The 26,184-nt window shown below is 33.8% G+C and overlaps 1 protein-coding gene across 1 annotated transcript; it reads right to left on the bottom strand.

The window, feature by feature from the left end:
* Window positions 1-25,931, bottom strand: PDE3B (phosphodiesterase 3B). Its single transcript, XM_010710917.3, has 16 exons — window positions 25,763-25,931; window positions 19,242-19,292; window positions 18,132-18,380; window positions 15,782-15,924; window positions 12,694-12,800; window positions 10,925-11,126; window positions 10,326-10,399; window positions 9,732-9,835; window positions 8,842-8,976; window positions 6,548-6,659; window positions 4,750-4,863; window positions 3,863-4,062; window positions 2,523-2,726; window positions 1,990-2,151; window positions 1,276-1,519; window positions 1-994 (listed from the first exon to the last, which is right to left on the bottom strand). The coding sequence occupies exons 2-16, from the start codon at window positions 19,290-19,292 to the stop codon at window positions 774-776; spliced, it is 2,322 nt and encodes a 773-aa protein (XP_010709219.1). The 5' UTR covers window positions 25,763-25,931; the 3' UTR covers window positions 1-773.
* Between the last annotated feature and the right edge of the window lie 253 nt (window positions 25,932-26,184).

Genomic DNA, 26,184 nt, shown 5'->3' with positions numbered 1-26,184 from the left:
TTTAAGTAGCTGAACAGATTTTTAATGTTTTACCACAAAACAGCAAGGCTACAGATGATAATGGCCTCATATTCAACGAATACCCACTGCAAACCTGAATATTTTCTGCAAAAAAAACCCAAACCATCAGATTATGCACAAGAATAAAAAGCATCATAAATAGATGCACCTGATTTTTTTTCTTTTCTTAAACCACAAGTATCAAAATTCAGCATTTCTGTCACAGTCCTTGAACAGTTGCTCTGAGATGACTACATTAAGCACGCGATTGCACTAAAGTAGACACCCCACAACAGGCTTGTACTGCAACAGGAATATGGTTTTCATATAGGCACAGAATTTTTCTTATTCATGTTCAAAAACAACATGAAATACACAACTCAAGACAATATTAGAATTCATCAAACATATCCTTGTTAGCAAAAAGTTCTTGCCACTTTGGTAACTGAAGTCACTGAATGCATCTAAAAATCGTAGGTACCTTGAGGAAAATAAGAGTTCCATATTCAGCAAGGCAGCATTGTATCAGGATATTTTATACCAACTAAGGCATAAAGAACTTTGCATCTGGATATACAATACTTAATTTTAGAATAAAGTTTTGTATTCTGTCTGGTAAAAGTGCATAGGAGTGGGATTCCACTGGAGCAGAAAGAATCCTCTCACAGTATTAAGGCCTTTCAATTTTAAGTGAAATGCATCAGGCTGAAGTCTGCACAGTGAAAAAAAAAATTGAACTTCCTATCATCGTACTGAACACAACTGGAGTTTACTCAGCATGTCTTTTCTTCTCCTAGTTGCCGCTCATCTTCTTCATCAGCTTCCTCAATAACCTGAATTTCATCTGCTTGAGGTAAAGATGAGATCTCTGTTAGCAGTTCAGCTCCTTCAGCTTTTTCTTCTTCTTCAATCGCTTTCTTCCATATTTTGTGATTTTCACTGAGATGGTGTATTAGCTGACAAAATATTCTTCTACCTTTTTTTCTTTGAGTTTCTGTAAAATTTAAAGCATTATATTTTAGTTTTTTGAGATTCAAAGAGATCTCATTTTACACACACACACACACACACACACACAAAATAACGCCATGTTGAAAAGAAAATGTGAATTTGAGCAAAAACTACAAATGCTTACTCACAATATTTGAATAGCAAGATGGATAATAAGGATAATCACAATAGCTACAATATTTGAACAGCGTGATTTCAACCACCGTTGTTATGCCTAAATCTACTAAAAGAAAACCTGGTACCAACTCAAGTATAAAATCTTACTTAAAATGAGATCATCTTCTATTTCTTCATCATCACTCTCCAGCTGAGCTCCATCATCTTCATTACTTTCTGCATCCTCCTCTTCATCTACCCACCGCCCTGGAAGCAGCCCTGCTGCATTATAGGAATTACAAAGAGGACCAACTATGTGAGTGATGAAAGATTCTTGCAGTTTTGCAAGCTGTGGAGAAGAACGATCCATGAAAGGACTTATAGGTAATCCAAGACTTGCCTCTTCATCACCCTGAAAGAGAGATTACAAAAAAACAGAACTTCTCAAAATATTAACTCTAAATTTTGATTTTAGAGATTAATTTTGAGGAGATAAGTAAACAAAGCTGATTGCATCTTTTTACCAAAGGCAACAGTAATTTAATCTAAACTAATGAAAATGTAGTAAGAACAATCACGAAGATATTTTAAGACTTGCATATCTCATAATCCTCCCTTCACTTTTGCTCTCAATATCTCAAAAATTGATGACATTTGTAGGGAGCTCATCTTCAAGCATCTAACAGAACTAATAGGAAGTGAAAGATTATATTAGTATGCTTCATATAAAAATAACTTGACAGTATTCAGAAAAAGAAGATGGAAATACTTTAACTGACTCTTTCCTGACAAGGAATAGTGTTCGTATTAGTTATACATTTAGTAGCATAAACAATTGATCATCTGCCTCTAATTAAAAATATGTATACTTCCAACACCTACCTGTTCATAAAATTCATTAACAATGCCTTCTGTCCATTTCAGATGCAGCTCTCTAACTTTTGCTGGGCCATTGATATCTGCCAGTTTGATGCATATTTGACAGACAAGCAGGCGATCATTTTCATTGCTCCATTCTATACCATGACTGTCGATATCATTGGCCTGGGTTGAGCATATACATTTTGAAAAATTAAGTTAAAACTATATATGGGTATCATATTTTTAGGCTCTGCACCAAGACACTTGAATTATTTTTTCTATAAACTTTTTTCTTTTTAATCTAAACACAGTCAAAAAAGTCATTTTCTGTCTCTGAAATAAGACTCGGCTCTAATACAGGTCTGCAAGGCCTACCAGGCAATCTACAAACCAAGATAAACTTGTTCTCTATGAAGAAAATAGCATATTTGCATTTTTTTAAACAACTCAATAAAACTTTAAATACAATTGTGTAATATCAACAAATATTCAATAGCAACACAAACATCAGCATACTGCGACCAGCCCAGCGCAGGCAGTAAAATATAACTAACCTTGGAATTAAATTCTGCAAGGAAATCAAAATGCTTCTTGAGATCTGTGGCAAGGATTGCTTCAATCACTAAGAAACGAAAACGCTTAAACTCTACGTGATCAAGATTTGATAAAAAGTTGTATTCTGGTCGTGATAAGAAAAGATTCCAGGCAGAAGCAGCGTGGTGATTTTCTAAGACTGATCTGTCATTGTAAAGAACAGCCTACAAAAGAAGAGAGTCACAAATAACAAATTTAAGATTTAGAACTTAATATTCCGAAGCTTAAGCATTAGTTACTAACAAGATGTTTTTCTTTTTTTTTTTTTCTTTCCTTAATTAAACTACCCAATGATGTTTTACTTTCTAGTTTTGAGGATTATAGGGGAAAAAATGACAGAGAGGAAAAAAAGCCAAGTAGTAAAAGCTTTTCTTTCTTCAATTTCTCTCTTTTAAATCTCCACTCATGCTTCTAGGCATACACACCTCTTAGAATAGAGATTGAACTTCTAGTAATATGTTTGGGGCATATACCAACAAAAACAAAACCAAAAAACTCATAAATTGTATTGGATTCTGATTTACTATTTTTGTTGTTATTATATGTTTCTTGTCTAAACTTCAGAGATGCAAATCACCATGATCAGTAATTAGTATTTTTCTTCCTCAATCACTTCTCCCCTACGCAGTTTAGATATCTCTTATTCAGTGATTTTCCTTCTCCCATCCCCAGTTATTTACTCATTTCTTTTGGCTTTGCTCTATGTCACCTTATTCATCTTTTGCTTTTAGACCTGAAGAGAATTTCCTTTCTTTCTACTCCCTTTTCTAATAAAGCTGATTACAGGAGATGAAAGCAAGCATATCTTGCTAATTTTCTCTTAGTTTATTCATCCACCCTTAAAAGTAATGACTGTTTCCCATAACAGATAAACACTAAGTACAGATTTTAGGCAACACAATTCAGTGAACTACAAGAACAATTCATGTTTTTAAGGTAATTGTAAAAATCACTATGGTAGAGATAGGACTTTTCATAAGACTTGCAGAATGAAATATATCCATTAATTTAGCTGCTCAAACAGTCTTAGAGCCAGCTCTGTTTGAAATTATCTGCATAGATTTAAGTTATTTATAGTTTTTTAAATTGAGAATGTTTTTCATATATGTACAATCAATATACACAAAATACATGAGAACTTATCAGGAGTAACAGTTACACAAGTAAGTTCAAATTCATTTCTCAAAGTCTTAAATTGGACAAATGATTCCTACACAGGCAATATAGGAATAAAGAAGAAAATAATTTTTACTATTCTCCTTGCAAATAGAAATAGTTTTCTGATTAAAAAATTTCTTACCTGTGGTGCATTTGTAGCTACTAAAAAAGCATTTGTACGACCAGGATGATCATAATCGTGCATGGCAGCTGCCACATATAAAGCCATCAGTTCCAAGGCAGGAATGTTTGATGCCAGGCACCCGTAACTGTCATCAGTAACAGAACAGCTTTTTGAAGAAATATAGCTGACTTGATCAGGAACACCACCACCAGCTTCATCTAAGAAAAAATCATATTACTGTTTTTACATAAACCAGCAATTTTGAAGCACAATTGGAAAGGCCAGTAAGAAGTAAGTTCATCGTGACCATACGTGTTGTCCAACAGGGTAGCTGAAATCTTACAAATTCATGGAAAGCTCTCACTATTTCAAGACACTACACAAAGCAACATGTTTTTGCAGGACATCCTGAAGTTTTTAAAGTGTCCCAAAACTGGAAAGTCCTAGAGCTTCTGCATTCAAACCAATTATTTAGTTAGCACCAAACAGAGATATCAAAATACTTTTACTCAGACAAGTTTGCCCATTACAAGATAACTATCATTCATACAAGTTAGAGAGATTTTGGGAAGAGCTGTTATCTATCATAATCAGGAAAAAAAAGACAATTTCTAAAACTAATCTTATGTATTTCAAATGCTAAAAAAGGGCTGACATTCATTTAGAAAACTCGAGTGAAACTATTTTGTTGTCTAACAAGCCAATTCTTCTAATAACTGTTTTAAAATCAATTGCATTTTACTTCTGAATAGTATGCACTAGTATTGTCATATCACTACTGCCTCATATAAAATATAAAAAATATTTGAGTGATAAGGATAATTAGTGGTTTTGTTCAATGTACTGTGATTTCATTAAAACATTTTCACAGCAAAAGAATAGAAGTAAACTATGTGGATACGTACCCACATCAGTTGCCAGTACATGCTCATTATGAATTTGCTGAAATCCAGGAATGGGTCTTGTGGTCAGATACCATACTGCATGAAGAACATCTGTGGCATGTATACGATTGTGATCTGAAAATTAAAAAACAAATAAATTAGATACGTGAGTTATTTACACTCTTTACTGAAGTTTTTGCATTTAAATTGTTTTAAAACAGATCCAAATTAAAAAACACTTTTTTTCCTTCCATAGAAGAAAAAGAAAAGAACCAACACAAAATTATTCGTAATGTTTTTCAATTTTTGCTGAGACATAATACTTTATCTTTGCCTTTCAGTTTTCATGACTCTTTATTCAATGCCATTTTCTCATTCTTTCTTTTTCTCAATCTGAGTTGTAAAGTCACTGTAAATAGTTTTCACAACCACACACAAAAAATCAGCTAACACTTAGCATTATTTAAACTTTGCATAAGTCATAATGTCTGTACATCTTATAAAAGAAGAAAGTTAAGTTTAAAATGCAGTTAGACATGAAAATACCAAAACAATTATCTATGTTTAACTTACATTAAAACTTGAAGAAACAAGACCAGAAAAAGAAATCACATACAGAAAAAGCAGAACTAACTCAACTGAGCAGACTTGTTGATATGGTACATGACAATAATTTTATTCATATAAAAACAGCACCTCTACTATATTTTATTAAACACGTAATTAACTGTTTTAAAGTGTTCTATTTTTGCAGAAAGACCCAGGGAAAAAGCAGTATAGAAAATTAAGTAAAAGGATTAATCAATCAAATTAGTAAGAATTCAAGACAGAACTGAACTTTTCTATCTAATATCTAAATAATTAATTATAACTGTTTTTGATATATCATCTAATTGTTTTTGTTAAAATTAGAATCTAATACTGTTTGTTGTATGCTGCAGAAAGGATCTAATGAGGATCACTAACTGACTACAAAATGAAACATACTATTAAAAGATGAACTATATGAAAATCTGATTGTATTTATTCTGTCACTTTTGGATCTCTGGTCTTCTCCAGTGAAGAAATAAATGGTAAGCACAGAGAACAAGGATTTACTAAGGAAAATTAGAACTCTGTATACAAAAAGGGACTTGACAGACCTTCAAAACAGAAGAAAGTTCACTAAATATGAGTGGACAATGGACCAAATTTAGTACAAAGGAAAAGTCGAACATTAAGGAAAAGATTGCATTTTAACTTGTAGTAGACACTATCATTGAATGTTTTTAAGAAAAAAGTGAGATAAAAATCAAACAAGCCCTAAGCACACTTCATCCTACCTGAAAGTCTGGAATGGATTAAGTTACCTGTCAGTCAGCAATAGCCACTACAATGGCCACTAGACATTCATACCAATTTGACACTTACAGGCATCTGGGCCAGTAAAAACATCTGTGACATGATTTTACTTATTTATTTTAAAGTTGGCAGCCCTAAACATATTGATGAATGATTACAGTGAAAGCTCTTTCTTGTTCTTCAATTACAACCCTAATCCAATTTTCTGTTAAATTAGCTGAGGTTCTCCCAATGACTTCAGTATTTTTGATTGAACTACTCATTAAAATCTTTAAGACTATATTCAGCTACACATTAACAAATCTAGTTTTGGAGGGCTTTTGTTTGCTGTTTTTTGGGAGGTTGGGGTTTTTTTGCTACATTCCGACAGATATATCATATAAAAATACACTGTATACCTCCATACTGAATATTAATATACCTCAAGGAAATACGTAAATATAAAAGAAAAAAACATATACAATTGGATATTACTCACAGGGAATATCTCGGTAGCCATTTTCCAGTGCACAGAAGTAATTCATGAATTCTTTTATTGGGATTTTGAAAATCTCAAACAAACCAGTGTCTTCAAACAAGGTGTAAGTTACCTAAACATATATTAAAATGAATTTTAGCCTGGAAAACATCACAGTAGCTGAGCATATTTTGCTTTTTACTAAAAAAAAAAAAAAAGTTCTAAAAATATTCCCACCTTAACAAATTTTGCTTGCTGATAGGGCTGAAAACTACTGATATTTCATTAAAGTTTGCCAGAAAGCTAATGTCACAACATCAGTTAGATGTTTAATCATTTTCAATTCAGAAATTTAAAAAAGCATTTTTAGCATTCTCTTAAATACATATGATAAAAAACCTGCATTTTGCTACTGATTATACGCACAACTGATTGTTTGAATAATATCTACCAAACTTTTCATAATACATCAAAGAACTCATGTTTTATCTCATGACTTAAACAGAAGAAATCTATATTCCTACTTATCACTCAAAAATTTAGATTATCTAAAATATAGTAGCAGATCCATTAATATAAAAAGAAATAAAAGAAGCCACATCACATTTCGTATTTATTTTTGAGACAATGGAAAACAAATCCTTTCTCTTCTATTCAAATCTCAGGTATTTTTAACAAACCTATCAAAAGCTAACAAAATGTCCTCAGAACATCCACACACACATATACAGTACAAAAATATTGAAGTGTACACGTAGAATTTGGCAACTACTAGACATAAAAGCATTTTAAGACTGCAAATATTGAGAAAGCTTTTCAAAGACACTCCTTTTCATTTTTTGCCAGCTCCTACCCAGCCACTTGAGAATGAACAAGCTCTAAAATGTGGGAGATTCTCAAAGCAACATGAGAGCAAAATGAGGGGCGTCCCTCCTTTCAGCTGTCCTAAACATTTCTTTTTCATACATACCCAATCTGTGAATCTTGCAACTAATAATGATAAAAATGCAGCTTTTATTTGGATTTTAACCAAAATACATATCATATGCTTATAGTATAACTGACAAAAGGACTGGGGAGGAGAAGAAATAAAACATATACACAAAAAACCAGGAAGAACTGATACATAAATTCTGGTTAAATAGAAACCTGCACATTGAATTACTTACAGGTTTGAGATATCCTATGGGTTGCACACAAATGAAATGCCAGCTAGTATGGATCAAAGAACATTGGTATACAACTGCAAAAATACCACTCAAAAATGGATCGTGGCATTCTAAACTGCACGTTAACAGCAATCAATAACTGAGGTGATAAAAGTCCTATCAATTTTGATCAAGTAAAAAACACAAGAAAAAAACCCAACTACTTGAAGACTTAAAGTAATAGCCAGAATACTTGTGGATTGGAAAAGAAAAGATTGCGTCTAATGACAAAAATTCAATTATCCCCATTGTTGTTTCCTGACTTCAGCATAGGTGCTGGTCTATTTTTCCACCTGCACCTGACTACTTCTATCCTGTTTCCTTCCAGGTGCTTGTTCATAACTCTACTTTGAACCAAGAGCAACATGCATTCTAATTCAGGATAGAATACTTAGAAAATTAAGATACCAGCAAGTAAAGAGTATTTAATCTTTGGATCAGAACGAAATCCAGCTCATACTATAATCCCACAATTCCTAAATAAAGAAAGAGACAGAAGTTTACAGGTGATACTGATGAATGAGAAAGTCTGGGGAAGAGCAAACAGGTCCATTCTTTTGCACTTGCCATTGGATTGGCTTCAGCACAACATTAAATTGCACCGAAGAGCTTAACAGTAATTCAGAAAGAGATAAAAGGGATACTACATTCAGAAAGCAGTATGGAAAAAAAATCCCATTGTTTGTAGGATTAAGGGGCAAAAGACTGCCTAAAAGATCACTTCTCTTCCCCCCCGGGGAAAGCTCTGGCAGAAATATTTTACTGAAATAAAGAAAAAAGAAATGGTTGACAAACAAGGTAGCAATTCTGAAAGCAGGAGAATTTTTATAGGAAATGGCACATTACAACAAACCTATTCAGTAACCATAAATCGAATGTATTTTACACTGAAAACAAAATTCAGCCATTTTGGAGCAATTTCTCTATAAACAAAGCACTTTTTATGGTTTACAATGAGATGGAGTACACAAAAAATGAAATTTCTTATTCACAACTCAGTTTTCAAATATACATTGAATGCAAAATTTCTTCATGGCTTAAATTAATATAGAGGCATAACAGCTTCGAGGACCCTCCCTATCCCTCATATAACAGAAGACAACAAACCCGGCTAAGGATCCTTCCAGACTGGTCTCCCATTTCTTGCACAAGGTCAAAAATTTGGAAATTCCAATTGTTCATTTTCTCCATCAGTGAATCATGTTCTGTTATCATCGTTTCTAATTTAGGACTCTGCACCACCTGCATAAGAGTAAGAGACTTAATCACCTCTAAAATAATAATGAAAACTAATTTGCCAATAATATCGACCAAAAAACCCCATGAGAATCATAAATCACTATTGAATTTATTGAATGGTGCCATATCTGTAGCTATGAGAAAATAATAAATCAGCAGTACAAATAACACTGGACTTTTCATATTTGGGGGAAGCTTCCTGAGATGGTGATAATTATTTTATCATCATCATAATCTTTAAAGCAAACTGAGTTAATAAAACAAAGCAAAATGCATAGGGTACCAAAACATATACTGAGCTTTGAGAATTCCTTAGCTGAACTAAATTTAAAAAAGCATTGTGAAGACTCAAAATATCAGTAAAGCTTAAGAAACACTTTGTCTTCTTGCACTTCCACTATATTACGTTGTGTGAACGTTGATAGTTTCACTGAAACTACTTCATAAACTTCCAGGAAAAAACACTAGTCAATTAGTATTTAAATGTACTATCTACATTAACTCTACACAAATTAATTTTAATGAACAAAAATTCATGCAGTTCACTATCTTGTCATTTGCTAGTGAAATCTATGTAACATAGAAAAATATTATTAATTGTAAACTTAGATTTAAAAAAAAAATAGGTGATGCACCATTTCCCTTCAGACATGACAGTTATTAGCAGTACAAAAACCTCTTTACAGCATGTTTCAACTGATAAAGAAACAATCTACTGACATAAGTTACTTCAAGTTCTTTTGCAATTGCATACTTACAAGAGAATTATTTTGTATTTGAGTAATTATTTCCTTCTTTTCATCTTTTGTCTCCTCTGTATGGTGGAAAGACTCTATTGAGAGACTAGCGCTTTCAACTTCACCTTAAAGAAAATAATTAGATAATTACTATATCAATAATTTATTTGTAAATACTAATGTCTAATAAGACTTTAATTTATACAGATCTCTTCACAGAAGAAAGAGCTTGCTTCTTCTAACCAATTATTTAAGAATTTAAAAACAAGAAGTTGTAAAGGAGGAAATCTATTACAAAATATATTTGAAGATACAGAAAAGGTAGCATGACTTTTTACTTGCACAAATGGTTTCACTGTTAAGTTTAGCTGAGATGGTAGACACATTTTGAAATAGTGAGTACAGGTCTATGAAGATACAACTGGGAGTCTATTATTCTTATAGTCAATATTTTAGCTTACATCAACCATATCAAGTGAAATAAAATGTATGGAGAGACATTACTTTAAAATTATAGTACAATTTTATCTAGAAATAGAAAAATATTAATTTAATTGGCTTTGGAAAAACAAAACAAAACAAAACACAAGTATTTATGTATTTTCAAAATCCCACCTGACTTTTTGTCTTTATATTCCACAAATTCTTCCTCCAGTGATGGAATAGGCTTGAGTATCTGACGTCCACAGCTTAAAGAATACAAGAAATATATTTAAAACATTCAGTATTTTTCTTCCCTTGCTATTGCTGTATTCTATTGAAAAATATCTGCAAATTACTTTCCTTTAAAAGGTATGCTTTTCAAGGATCCTCCACCACATGACCATGAGTACTTTCTCTATTTAGACATACAAATTTAACTTGTGCTTTGAAAATAATTAGCTATCACCTCCTCTGAACTCACCTACACAAATTAACAAAGTAAGGCTAATTGCTTAGAAAGTGTTTAGGCATACAGAATTAAGATCCCAAGCAGGAAATAATTCTCTAAAATCTTAAATACTGTTACTCTACAGTAACTGCTGCTTTTCCTACCACTTCAGTTCAATTGCACACATGCAGCAGTTCCCTGGGCAACACAGTTACAAATTATTACAATATGCCTTTTTTTCCATATTAATAAATAATAGAGATTGTTATTTTTTTTTCTTTTTTTTTAATATGATCAGTATTTTCAGCACACTGAGTTAGTGAAAATGTACAGTTTACAGTACCTGCTACACACATAACCCACGGGTGTTTTAACTTGCTGCTGATAATCCGAAGAACTAAATGTGTGTGTCGGAGGCTTATTGATATTAATGCTTGGTTTTGTAAGAAAATCAGCAGTATCAGGAAATTCTACAGGTGACCAGCTGCCACTGGAGACAGATCCATGAGTAGGTGAACCCACTGGACTCAGGCCAGGAGAAGCACCTTCCAAAACAAACATAACATTGGGATCAGATTACAGTAAAAACACTTCTGTTTAGAAGGACTGGAATTGAACAAGAAGTTTTATAAATTGCAAAGAACGTGGAAGTAAATATACATAGATCAGCAAGATTTATTCCAAGTTTTGAGAGTTACTAATATTCTGCACACTCTAGGTCACACATCTGAAGCAGTAGTCTACACAAGGCGGTACAACATCTGGCTTTGAAGGGTTTTGTTTTGTTTATAACTTTGTTAAGCAATTGCTGAATCTTCCCATTTTCTTTTCTGATTCAGAATTTATATTTTAATTTTCCAAAACAAATGAGAAAAAAAAAAAATTCATTATTGGTAATTGGCCTGAGGAAAATCTTTTTCCTCATTGTTTTGTGATTAAGGAAAAAAAGGCTCGAGATGCTTTTAAAAACATAGCATGAAAAAAAGTTGTAATCATCTTTGAAGCTAGTGATTAAAGTGGGCAGATGTTGGCCATTATTAATAGTGATGAGCCTTTTCATTAATTCTGTGACAATCCATTCAAATCTGCCTAATAATGCACTTTGAACAAACAGAAATGAAACAGAACAAAAATAAAACACAACCCTAAAGTTTGTTCATGGGTAATTCAAAATTCAAAACAAAACAACAACGAAATCAATCTTGCTTACATACATGAAATTCCCCATTCTTGTGGAAAAAACTAAGCTAGAGCTTACTTCAGGAAATCCAGGAAAGAAAGCCAGTCAAATCATACTTTGATTACCATATACCTGATGTGAATTTAAAACAAAATTTTGTGTTAAGCCAGCATACCACTTCTCCCCTTTGCAAAGATTTACAGAAGAAGGGTTATCTATGAGTGCACAAAGTGAATTATAGCCATTGTAAACAAACTTTTATCAAAGAGAAAAAATTGCCCTTTGCCAAAGGCTCAAAGAGCAAAATAATCTAAGTGTGCTGTGAGTGTCCCATAGCTGAATTACTTATTCTCCTGCAAATTACAAAACAAAAATTCGATCGTAATTATTGTGATTATGTACTGCATGTTAACAAATTACTAAAAGTATATGCAGTAGACACCAACTGCCCTGAAATAAGGGATGTGTAGATTATACATCTCAAACAGTATTACAGGCCACCCTGAATCGACTTACAAGCCTGAAGAGTAGAAATTAAGTTTTGGTGCTCTAAAGGACAATTTTTAAGTCCACAGTGTCTAAATAACATTGTTTTATTACAAAAAGCTGTAGTAAAAGAAAAAAAAAGGTTCCTTATTAAGGTATGTGAACTTTGCAATTTTTAACAATTACCAACCAGGTCAAATATAACATTTTGCAAATTCATAGTGTTAGACAAATATTTGAACTTTATACAAAGTTGATGTTACCTTTTTGAGTATTCTTAGAAGGAGTTGAAAAATATATATTAAGTATATTTTTAGAAGATAAAGAACATGTTGATGTAATGTTAGTGTTACATTTGCATGAAAAGTAACTTCAAGAAAAATTGCAATGCATGATGTACTTACTACCTTGTGCAATTTATACTGATGGCAGGATGTCAATCTTACCTGCTCGTCTGGGACCTATATGGTGAGCCAGTGTCAAAGATGATGATCTCTGTTTTGGTATCGTCAACACGTTTGCACCAAAAGACCCATTTGAGTGAGATCCCTGGCTGAATTACAAAGAAACAAGGAAATCAAAACCAGAAGTCCAACTACAAGAATTTTCCTTCTTTCCTACCATGTATTCCGCAATTATCAAGTAAAATGCTTGCAAGATGTCTAGACTGTTCTGATATGGTTCCACTACCATTCAAAAAAAGAAAGTACTAGAAAGAAACCAAGTTCAAGATCACATAGACAATGTACCACACAGAATAGTGAAAAACTTATACTGTGCAAAAGCAACAGAAAATATTATGTAGTACCAAAATGGCACAGCGAGTGCATTCAGACAACTTGCCACATCATTTATTTCCTAAAATTGTATTTACTTTTTTTGAACATTGTCTAGAAAGGGTCCAATATCCATCTGAGCAATTGTATTTGTTTATCAACTAGAATTCTCTGCAGGGCACTGAACATGAATACTTTCATGACCACTTGTTTTTTAAGGAATACTACAGAAAGCAATTGGAATTTGCTGAATTATTACATTTTGTATAACTCCTCAAAATCCCACTGCTAAAAATTACACAATGATTGTGAATTTATTCATTAGTGATAATATCAGATACAACATTGTGTGCTTTAATAAAGCCAGCTACATTCTAATAAGTCTAAAAGCTTTTAAAATACTGTTTACATTGCAAATGCAATCTTATGCAGCAATTTTATGCAGCTACAGCCTGCTTCTTAAATCAGCTTTATATAATAAATGAAATAATTAAATATATTAAAAATAATGCTGCTTTTAACTGTCAACTCCAATAGTTGTATTGTTAGCCTGATTGATAAGTTACGCCATCTGCTGTTGTAGGCCTGGAATTTCACTCCTAAATTCCAATTAAACATTTCCTCCAGTAAACAAAAATGCGATGTGCAATTAAAAGCAACTGTACGCATGTAATCTCCAGTGAAAATAATTTATGTGATATAATTATTTTGTTTTATATTTATTCGAACATCTTTAGTCCTATTTTAAGGATTTCAAAGAAAATTCAAACAATCTCCTGTTTTTGTTTTTTTTGATAGATATAAAAAAATGAGTTAGAGAATAAAGACAGATTTATTATTTTTGAAATTTAATGCTGACTTATTAGGAAAACTTTAGAAGTTGTCCAAGTTGATTCAATTTTAACAGTGAATTTCTTTTGCCATTTGCAAACTGCTCAGCTTTCATGACATGTACCCTTTTAAAGCATACAAAATTTTTACATCAGTACTTAGTGTAGGAATACTAACAAGCAAGGTCAGTTCACCTCAAATTAGTTTAAATAACAAATCAAATCAAGAGAACAGGTCTTAAGAGTTGTTTTTCAGGACTGCCTTGATAGATGAAGAAAAATTTTCAACATTTAATCAGTTTTTAGAACAATATGTTATAGCATCATTGTGTAATGTATTGTCTTTGTGAACTCAGCTAAAATTCAGTTGAAAGCAGCCACTGTATGTTAAAAAATATTCTGATTTTTCATATGCTTTCCTTCTAGCAAAATTTCCTACTTCATTCTCCCTTTTTACTATTAGCCTGTTTCTCTTCTACTGGTAATTGGGCTCTTCTTTGGGATGAATCCTGCTGTAAGACAGAAAAAAATGTTGCCTTTTCTTTTGCTGAATTATTTTTCTGACAACTTAAAGAATTGGCTCAAGAACCAGTCAATGGGACAAAGAGCCAGGAGGAATGCAGGACTGCCTCTCTTGGCTACTTGCAGTGAATGTGATCCTTTCAAATGCTGATAACCAAGTCAGCATAAACACAAAATCTTTAACCTACCATCATAATCAAGTAACTAGAATTTGTGATATGCTTTCAGCCTGATTTGAGAATGGATGAGCTGTATAAATGGTATGACTAGTTAAACTTTCACTGATGTCAAATTCATCTGGACAGCCATACCTATGAAAAGCTATTCATAACAACATAAGTATCTGCAATCACATTTTGTAAACTAATCAGAATTAAACTATATAGTTGATAAAAAAAATTGAAGAAGGTATGTTATTTGAAGGAGAAAAAGCAACTGACAATTGCCAAATTGTTTAAATGGTTCACTTTAAAATAAAATATTATCTTGATAAATAAACTATTGGGCATGTGCATATAATCTTCCACTTACTATTAGTAATTAGCAAATATCACTCTATCTCACATTTTCTTTTAAGAAGTCACCTATTTACTTTCCTTACCATCTACGCAAAAACAATTCTTAACAGGTGCAACTACACGATAAAATCTTTTAAAAATTATTTTAAATGATTTTAATGAGTTGCATAACAATTTCAAACATCTATTGCACTTTTCTCAAGACATCCAGAAAATCATAAGAAAAGTTAAGCAAAAAGAAAACAGAATATTAACTTTATTTCTAATTCAAAATATAATGTTGATTTTAGAAACAAAAGTTTGGTTTTTGTTGTTTTTTGTTTGTTTGTTTGTTTTTTGCATTATAAAGATGAGAAAGCTTTCTTAGTATGCCTTAATGTCTGCTTGATAAGTGTATGAATAACAAATGCTGCAATACACGCATGCAACAGTGGCTACCAAACACAAGAATGTCACATAATCCTTTTAATTAGGGAACAAATTTTCAATACGTTTAAAATATGTATCACTTTCAAATTTCAACTAAAAGGAGAAAGAGGAAGTCAGTAATAACTCACAGCTTATACAGTTGCAAAACAAAGTAATTTATTTTGACTAATTTTTTGGTTCCTACTAAAACTAATATTCAGTCCCAGTCACTATGATGGTGCAAACCATTCAGCCTCAAAATTACTTAATTTCTACTTGCAGCCAAAGTTATAAAAGTATTGCATGTTATTAAGCTGTCAGAATTCAAAGATATAATTTAAGTACAAGATTCTACATTAGATACTTACACCATTACAGATATGAACATTTTTAAAAGGCAACATTTATTATTCTACCCTTAAAATCCTGTTAGGTGGCAATGTTTATTATTCCACCTTTAAAATCCTGTTAGGTGCTTACCTTGACACATTATAGTCCTGATGAGATCTCTTACTGTTACTCCGTTCCCATTTAGAAGATGGTGACTCTACAGGTGGAATACCAGAAACTCCTGAAGATCGTCTCAGCTGTGGTGTTGGCAGGCTATTCCTGCTAATTAATCCCTGTTGAATAATTTCATTATGGTTGAAATTGATGTAATTGAAATTAGATAGTAAAACTTTATTTTTTTCTTACTGTAGATAGGATATGTCACTACTGTTGTTTATGGTAAAATAAGAAGCACAGTATTTCATCTTCATTCTTACCGATCAAGAAAATCAAAAAGATGTATTTAAAAATTATTTAGCTTGTTACAAATAGTTATGTTTTGTTATTGGTGGTAGTGGTTTTGTTGTTTTATTTTTCTCCTTTGTTTGTTTGAAATTCACATGGTTCAACAATTACTCCTCAACTGCTTCCAGAAATTGAGATCCTGTAGACACAGCCAATTGCTGTAGCTAAGGATGATTTTTTCTACTTGATTCAATCACACAGCTACATAATCAGCTTTCAAGCACTCAGAATAAGCCCAGATTTCAGTAACTCAGATAAAAAATATTGACATATGTTGTGAAAAATCAAGAAAAGTTGACACAGGGACAAGCTCTGGTACATCAAGGCTCCCTCTGTTTCCCCACTAGTCTCATAGTACCAAGGAGGCTTCCCAAACACCTCTCCACTCCCAGCCTTGAAGTTGTGTTATTTTAGACATGCTGTAGCCCAAAAGCAGAGAATCACTTTTGTGATTCTCAAATGGTCCTATATGGAAATAACTCAGGACTTACTAGCTCTGCCTTACTGAACTACACTCAGAAATATATATATAATATATAAATATATATATAAATGTATAGCAACATTTAAATAGTAACTAAGAGAACCCAAGTAATAGAAATGATAGGATCATTGAACCTAAACTGCAAAGCTAGTTTAGATCTGGCTTATCCTCATTTATTGCACATAAAACCTGTACATTGTATTCTAACCAAATTTAAGAAATTTGACTCCTTTCAGTCTATAATCTACTTGGTGAACTCGACCTTTGATATGTCTATTCAACCTGGGGAGGAAGGTACTGTTCCACATAACTGAGATAAATGGAATCAAACCTTGCTAAAAAACAACAACAGCAACGACGATAACAAAAAAAAAAGATGCCAAGAAAAAAAATGCTTTGAACAAAGAATTTAAGAGGAACATTTGCAGTATTGAGTAAGGTCTGCAGGATCATGTATAAGGACAAGTGACCCTCAGATACTAACTTCAAAAGGCTAGCAGAAATTATGACTTCACAATTTTAAGTTTCATCAAGAGGTCAAAGATCTTACCTCACTCACTACCATATACTTCACATAATGGAAAAGTGCTAACACAAAAATTAGTTTCTGACTCCAAAACGTCAGACTGCTCTGAGTCCTTGATATAAGATGTACTTCGACCCTGTTTGCTTTGCAGCAAAAAGCAATAGTCACAGCCAGAAAGGTGAAACTGTACAAGCAGAACAAGACCACCATCTCCACAGAAACCTGCAGTAGCCCTTAACCAGCCTTACTAGACTAAGAACCAGAGGAACATATTCTGTCAAATTGGACAAACCAGTTACAGCAATGCTGCACTAGAGCAACAAAATATTCAGGTGGGCAGGTAGTGAAGGTGTTAAGTAAGCCACTCTTGCAGAGTGATTTGCTATGCAGAAGTTAAGCAAACAAAATCAAAGGCAGAGCTGAAGTCAGTCAAATATGTGCTGGAAAAGCTACATGCTGGAAGCAGTTAGGTAGGCAGCAAGGGTATGCAGCATCTGTAAATTGTCTAACAAAAATGGACTGATGCCTTAAGATAATCTTCAAGAAAACAGAAAAATAGCTAAAGCTGTAAAGCAAGACTCAAAAATTCCTCTAGGTTGGGCATTTAGCCTAGAGAAGGCAGCAAGTTTTCTGCGCCCAAACTTTGGTAACAACACAACATTGAGCACTATGCACTGTCAGGCTTAGAAAAAGGACTTCTGTGCCAGAAGACTCTCTTGCAACACGGGGAGCACAGCTGAAAATCCCTGACAGTAGAGCAGACAAGTCTACTCCCTGAAAAAAGCACATATGTCAGCATAATACTGAAAGAAGGCTCAAGCACGTGCACTGAATCTGGCTTGTGATCCAGTTTATCCGACCCCAGGATGCTAAGCCAGCAATCTGGCCAGTTTGGGACAACCTGCCAACTGTCTGGAAATGGAAGTAACACAGTGCAGGGATTATTTTTCCTAGATATATATATATATATATATGTATATTTGAATGGCGACACACACACAGTGACAATGAAAAAGTAATTTGACCTTGAGTGGCTTTCGATCTCCTTTTTCAGCAGGATCGTCTACTTCAGGACAGGGGAAGAAACCAGGAAATGGTGTGAATGGGTTAGCCTTTGGCCTGCATGTGCCTGAGAAAGCACCAATCAAACTATTAATGCTTCGAAGGGAAGAAATCACTTGCGGTGGAAGGGATGGGTCAGTCAGGAGGTCTGTTAGCATGCTCCGAGCCTCATTTAGTACTGAAAGATCAACTCCAGTTCCACTGCCAGCATTCTAAAATAGATGGAATTGTTGCAAACTATTAACATGTCAAAACATTTAACCTTGTTATAAATTTAAGTATCCTATCTACTGTAAAATATATACTGCAAAACATTTTTGTTTCAAAGAAAAAATATACATAGGCATACTAACCAAGCAATTTTTAGTAGTATTTCTCACACATATAAGAAAAATTCTCAAAATTCAACACTAGCTACCAGTTATTTTTTCTCTTTTAAAAATAAAGATCCTATCTCAGTTCTTCTTACTTCAATTTTTTATTAATTTGTCTTGGAAGCAAAATTGATACTCTACATCCTCCAATAATGGCAACAGAAACTTTGGTGAGCAAACTGTTGTACGATTCTTGCAGAGGTAAAATTTCCACAGCATCTCTATCAGTGTTATTTCTATTTATATTGAAACAAATCCTAAAAAATGTCTCAAAAACATCACTAGTGTCATTTGCTTTTATTTGGCACAGCTCCCTGAACAGGATCAGGAATAGCTAATTAGAAGCCAGCATTAACACAAGAAAGAGAGAAACAAACATTCAGGAAAAGAGGTCAGATCCTGGTAGGTCTGAGTTCTAACATCTGTGGGGAATCACTCCTTAATCTTATGCTAATGAACATTTAAAGGACAATCAATCAATCAATAAGCAAGCAAAACTGCATCCATCTTAACTGGGTTTGATACTGCTCTCATGTATACCACAGGAAGCAGAGCCCTGTCGACTTCCTCTGACTGCTACATATCAAATCACTGCTACGTAGATAGAATAAACTAGAGTATTAGAACAACTTAGGTAACTAAAACTTCTGTACTCAGTCAAATTTCATCAGAGAACAATTAGATTCATAACACACTGACCTGGTAGTAGGGCTTGTACCACTGCTTCAAATCCCAATCCCAAAGAATCATCTGTAAAAAAGGAGAGTAACAGTTGATATGTTACTGCTTAAAAACAAAAATAGAATAAATATTGATTATGTGGTACAATACTTTTTCTTTTTTCCAAATGAAACTGAGACTATTTTCTCTGTTAATGCTACAACAACTAAAATCCTTAAGAAATGTCTGAATAAATTCCTATACAACAGGGATCTTTTGACGGTGGAGAAAACTATATGGATTTACTTCAATATTTCTAGGTTTTTGATAAAACATTAAGATCTAAAATAAAGCATCTAAGTCTATTCATCTAGACTTGTAAAAGTCAATCTATTCTAAAATCCAATATATTTTATAAGTACAGTTATCACAAGAACAAGTATCCAGCTACTAAACTCAGGAAACTAAAAACTATACAATTTTTTCTTCCTCAAACTATGAAATAAATACATCCCCATCCTTCAGGATATGGGCTGTACGAGGCTTGGCAAATATCATAATGGAACTTCCTACGTGAACAGTAGAGCACAGAGTAAAAAAAAATAATACAGTAGGCAAATCTCAATGTCAAAGTAAATTTACAGCTAAATCTTGTGTCTAATAAAATAAATTGCTGCAATTAACTCAAAACTGAAAAACACAAGTTACTGGATATATTTTGTATTGGGTTATATACAAATTCATATCATTTGTAGAATATTTAAAACAGCTTGTGAACAAAAAGCTAGGAAAAAAGGAAAAGGTTTTCTTTAAACTAAAATTTATTACTGCATTAACATCCAGTAAAGATCTATGGGGGAGGGGGGAAAAAAAAATCACATAACAATTTGTCAAGAAAATATTAAAAAAGAAGCCACTGAAAGATTTCAAGTAGTTTTGCATGCACAGAGTTATGGTCGGGTAAAGCACTGTGGGACCGATCCTACTGTTTTTATTTATACTCTTTTATTATTTCAGTTCTAGAATCATTATGCAGTTTGTTAACACACATGAGCAAGGAATTTGCAACAGTTGATAGATGGCAACTAGGAATTCTGCAATGGGATGCATATTTAGACAAGCTTTCCTAAATAAACTATATATATATATTTTATATATATATTTCATACACACACACACACACACACACACATATAAAATATTTATCATAATCTAGCAACAAAACTGCCTCTCCAGTTTCTCTATCTTCCTGCCCAATAAAATTTGGACTCAACTGACCAATTAGAGTCAACTGTGAGAGTCTACAATCTTATGAATCATACTCTGATCATAAGTTATTTCTGTTGTAGATGAAAATTACAAAATACTGTAGACGATTCATCATTTGGGAATATTTCGTTCATTTCTGTTAAAGAAGAGTCAGACAGAATCCTGAAGGTAAGGAAGCTGAGGTATTGTGGTAGAGGTACAGGTTGAAAGGTGGACCATCTAGGAAAAGCCCCTTGACTTTATAATTCCTAAAAAGAGAAGTAAAAGGGAGATTGGCTATCTGGGACACACATATGTATGAAGTTGTGTAACACAGCTAACAACACCAGTGTATGTGCTAATATCACTGCTATTAGCCTCTCAGAAGTAACGCTGACTACCACACTACTGTGAAATGAGAGATAGCAGCAAAAAACACCCTACAGCTGAGAAATCAAGCCATCTGTGCCACCTTGTCCACATACTCTCCCAGAACCATATCGCATTACTGAGACTTAGTACTGACTCATTGTAGATGTTTTGTCTCCAATAGTAAGATATTCAAATAAATAAAAAAAATATACTGATACACACCGATATTAGAGCAACAGACATGTCTTGGCAGTACATGCATTGCCCTGCATATACTTTCCAAACTTATATGCAAACTGATCAAATGACCATTCTGAATGACATTAGCTTTATCTAAACTGATTCATACGTGTTTTCTGAGTCCTATTTTCAAAATAACAATTGCTAATCTTTTGGTAGAAATCAAATACATTGCATCAATCATTTGCCTACCATTCAGAACTTTGGTAGTAGCTCTGTGAAAAGAAATGTCTGTCATATGCATCCAGCATCACTAGTCACATTAAATTACAACAGGCAACCTAAAACCATAGGGTTTGGTGATTATTTCCCTAACCTGTAAATGTAATGAAATACAGCATCTGTGATAACAATGCCTAAAAGTTAAATTCATTTAATTGATTGATTTGCTTACTTTAGGAAAGGTAAATAAAATCATTATTTTTCTATTTGGTTTTATCTAATAAAACTGCATGGATTTCACAGCTCATGGCAGTCTATACCAGCTGTATTAATATTTCATTCTCTTAAAAATCTGATAGAGAATACAGCTTAGAACTTCCCTTTCTTCCCAGAGCCATTCAAACTGAAACATTTTTGTGAGCTCTGTGTAGAAAGCACTGTACTATCATCATTCATTTAAAAAAAAAAAAAGGCTCCTCAATACCTCAGGTTAAAAACAATATCTGTATTTTAAAAAGCATTCGCTTGCAGGAGGAGTGTTTTGTTACTTTCTGCTTGAATATGATTATGAATCTACCAGCCAAATAGCTTCATGAAACTCACCAAAACCACAAAAGAACGTCAGCAACACAATCTGAAGATACTATCAGCTTCAAGTACGTCAACAGCGCTCACTTAAATTTTCAGTGAGCAAAAAATAAAACAACATACAAGGAATGAAATTCAGATGTCTGCTATGTTCCAAAAGTGTTCAGTCTTTCTGACTTCTAACAGCCACTAAATTACCACAGTAGAGCAAGGTTCTAATTATTCTCTGATAAATTAATTCATGTGCACAACAAAACTGGCACTCACAAACAAAAACAAAGACAACTCTTTTTTCCCTTTCTTCCAAGTAAAGTTACAGAGCTCAAATAAGGTACCAATGCCCTTGCCTCCTAGTTCATATTTTGCAGTCCTGGAAATTTTTCTGCTTATTTTTCTAGGCGAGAGCTATGTTTGAATTTGTTCCTCCAAGACTAACAGTTCTTTCCTGGGGCAAACACAATGTTCCACGCTGGCACTTGCCCAGCAGAAGGTGTAGAAAGTGTCAATGAAGAAATGCAGGCTGCACAGCAGCAGTACCCAGGCAAGGGCAACACCTACAGTCTCCTCTTTTTTGTTATCTTCACACGGACGCTATTTAGCACCACGTTTAAAGTTATAACAACATCCACATGCTATGATAACTGAAGATGGCTAACTGAACAGCCATATTACATGAAGTAAGATTGACCCACAAATGAAGAGCTTAACGGTTTGAGGTTTTTAAAATTAGTCTAGCTACCACAGCCTCATTAATCAAACCCTTTCTAAAACCTAAACATACAAGATGACTCTTAGCCTGTCAGTGATGAGCAGTGCAGTAGTGACAAACGCTGTCTAGCCGTACTCATGCATCTTTTTAGCACCAGAACATGTCTGTTCTGGTAAAGGTACCAAACCTTTAACTGCAGATGTTTTTACTAACACAACAGCTTTCTTCTGTGTGTGTACACAAATAAGTACACACACTCATATACCAGCTGTCCTGTTAAGCTCTGGAGAACAGATCTATAGGAGTAAAAGTTCAAAGATTTCCTTTCTGCTTTAGCATCATCGTAGTAGAGAAACAACCTCAAAATCTGAGAAGCAAAAACTATTCATTGCTACCACTAAAACGTCCGTCCTATACCCACCCAGTGCACACAAGGAACAACAATGCATGCTGTTCACACAAAACTTACTTCCAGTGCAAACCATGGTTTGATATTTTAGATGGGATGGCAGCATTTCATACACAATTTCACTTAAATGAAAAGCTTCACAGCTCGGATTCACGATCAAAAATTTTCTATTTTCATTTAAGCCAGAAGATTCAAGCTTTGCCACCGATTTCAATTTTCTCAGCAAAGGACCTAAAATAGCTTTGAAGTAACAGAACACAGGTTCATCTGTGTGTTACCAACAAGTTATTATTATTTGTTTTTGTTCACTATACATCATCATTAATTAAAAGCCTAATCTCATGAGAGAAGACAGGTGTATTGTTTTACCACAGCTACCAGGCTACCATCATGCATGTTAACTGCAAAACTTCCATCTGGCACATTCTGAAGTAATTAAAATAACCTGATTAAAACTGTAGGCACAATCTCTTCTACTAAGCACAGTGAAAAACTGCAGTTGCCCACACAGTTAATACTCTTCCATGGTAAATATAACATGGTAGAATTCTGTTCTACCCAAATCCTTGCAAGTTAATAATGAAAGGGAATTATCACCTTATCTTAGATGCTGAAAATAGGCCACAAGGTGGCACTCACATCCAGAAAGCCTCCCCCTCCAAAAACTTGAGAGAAAGAAAGGAACAGAAACTAGTAGTGTTTGTCCTCTGCAGAACTGAAGAGGTTTTAGGGACAAAGGGGGAGGGGGGCAGCTTTAAAGATTATCACAGCTGACAAATCTTGCTGCTTCACAAACACTTCTCTGCTTCAGAAAGAGCCCACTCTTTCCCATTCTAGTCAGAAACTACTTATCGGCTACACTTACTGTCTCACTCTGTAGCACACTCAGTTCAGTTAGCTTAAGGCCTCGCGCTGCAGCTGCATTTTGAAATAGTAAGAAGGCAGTATCTCCGGAATTATTATTTTGGGGAATTTGGTAGTCAAAATTTTAATTAATTACTGTGGATTGTCAACAAAAATTACAAAGAATTGCACTAATCTTTGAGCAGAATGAAAGTAAAAGGGAAATGGTTTATTTTAACTTAATGTGAACAGATCTTCAAATACACCTCAGGCAGAGCCTCAGCAATTTTTGATTTTGCAACCACCGGACCTGTTGCAGAAAGATTCATACTCTGAAATACTAAGATTTTGTAACCCACTTGCATGTAACATTCTTTTGTATTGCCTCTAACAAGAACCACCTGAAGAGGAACTTGAGTTATGGAAGTTCTGATCACATACTTGAGCCTCTGAGCATTAATTTGCAATGCCAACACTACAGAAGTCACACCACTGGAAGCTAATAAGATTGTTGTGGGCTCTCATAATGCCGATGAACTTTGGGTGAGGTGATAAAATTATGGCTTTCCCCATGAGCTCGTACACCAGATTACCAGTCAGCCTAGAGGATGAGTTCTCATCTCAGCCTGACTACTCCTAGAGAATCCCAGTTCATCCAAAGAGTAAAGATCACACTGTCTTGTTTTCATATAACTGCTTGTCAGGCTGAGTGGGGTTTTGAAGGAAAGTTACTACTACAATGAAACAATTACAAACAAATAACAATGAAAAAAGGTACAAATGTACTACAGTACTACATGTTCATTAAGCAGTTGGGGTCTGAATTATGCTTAAATATAATAATTGAAATCTATGTCACCTGTATAATAAGTTTGAATACAGTTAAAATGAGATGAAGCAGCATACAAAAATGGTTTATGTACAAGAGGCCGTTTTGGATTTGGGCACCATCAGCTGAGATGATGGGTTTAGCTCAAACTGAAACATGTCACTCAAGCTATGAGTCCCAAAGAGGGAATTTTTATCACTGGAAATTAAAAGGCTAAAAAATAACTGTTAGTTCTCAACAACAGAGTAACTACTTAGAAGAATTAATTGCTACATTCAGATCTACAGATGTTTAATTGCATCTAAGGAAACCTTAAGTATATATCACTTACTGGAAACACGCAGCAAAATATTCACTGTGCACCAGGTATTACCCTTTGTTTATATTCCTGAGGAATGCCATACAATTTGAACCAAAGAATTTTCTAACAATATTTGTAATCCATCAGTTTATGGGGACAGTTAGGGCTAGAGAGAGAGGAGGAGGGATGGGAAATAAGTGAGCAGAACAGAAAAAGCCCTGACTGTTGAATAGCAGCCTAAGAATTATCAAAACTTAAGTATAGCACTTTGGCAAAGCACAAGTTGTTAGCAACACCAGTCACATCTGTTAAAAAATGTACACGAAGTAACAGCAGTAAAGGCCTTTCCTAATACAATTTACAGCATACACAGCCACAGGAACAAGAAATGTTAATTTTCCAAAGAAAAAGTAAGGAAAAAATATCACTCTAAAGGACTGCAGTCTAAATAAACTAGAAGCAGATGAAAACTAGGAGAACATAATCAGTAAAAAATGGCAGTTTGTGGATTGCTTATTAAATGATTTTTCTATATAGGAAGTTATTTTTCCCACCAGGGTGCAGCCAGTATTTGCAGCACATGACCAGACATGCATTTCAGAAGAGTTGAGGATGTAAAACGTGGACTTTCTTTGGATCTTCCTTGCATGAGAGCCACAGTTCCATTTGGCTAAAATCATACTGGATAAGGAATATTTTAGACTTCCAAAACTTTAAGCACAATAAATGCCTGTGAGTTTTACTTTTCTTTACTTTTCTCAACTTAGAATCATCGAATTGCTGAACTGTACAATCCACACAAGTCCATCCATAGCGTTAAGATTTGTAACATTGCTGTTTGATTGCCTAAACTAGTTACCCAGGAAGTTGCAGTTCCAGTGATGTCTTGGCATGCCTTCTAATGCTCAGTAGGAAAAGAAAACTTGTCCAATTTGATACCACTCATTTACATTCCACGCTCTGAATATGTTAGCAGAGACAAAGTGAGTAGAAAAATGACTTCTGACCAAGTCTTTCATTGATCAAATACAAGATTCCGAGTTGCTAGTAGCATCTGGTTGACACCACCAGGCATCAGCTCCATAAGTATTTCCATAGCAACCAAGCATAGAATTAAATAAACAATGAAACCAACACCATAGCAACTTGATTCAGAAATCAACTCTGTAAAAAATCACTTCATTCAAAAGTAAAATATATATCATACTTAAGGTATGATGATATTTCATACCCACTAACCTTCCCACGAGAAGGGACAGGGTATATGTAGGATATTTTTGC

This window comes from Meleagris gallopavo, chromosome 5, assembly GCF_000146605.3.
Source record: "Meleagris gallopavo isolate NT-WF06-2002-E0010 breed Aviagen turkey brand Nicholas breeding stock chromosome 5, Turkey_5.1, whole genome shotgun sequence".
Taxonomy (NCBI): domain Eukaryota; kingdom Metazoa; phylum Chordata; class Aves; order Galliformes; family Phasianidae; genus Meleagris; species Meleagris gallopavo.
The sequence above is the reverse complement of the archived record's forward strand: the minus strand, read 5'-3'. Positions and strand labels throughout refer to the sequence as shown.

Excerpts from the sequence above, each read along its gene's own strand:
- PDE3B (XM_010710917.3), bottom strand. The coding sequence starts at position 19,292 with ATGATTCTTTGGGATTGGGATTTGAAGCAGTGGTACAAGCCCTACTAC. Across the intron at positions 8,977-9,731 it reads AAATACAAAATAATTCTCTT|GTGGTGCAGAGTCCTAAATT; the intron begins GTAAGTATGCAA and ends ACTCTTATGCAG. Across the intron at positions 4,864-6,547 it reads TGGCTACCGAGATATTCCCT|ATCACAATCGTATACATGCC; the intron begins GTGAGTAATATC and ends TTTAATTTTCAG.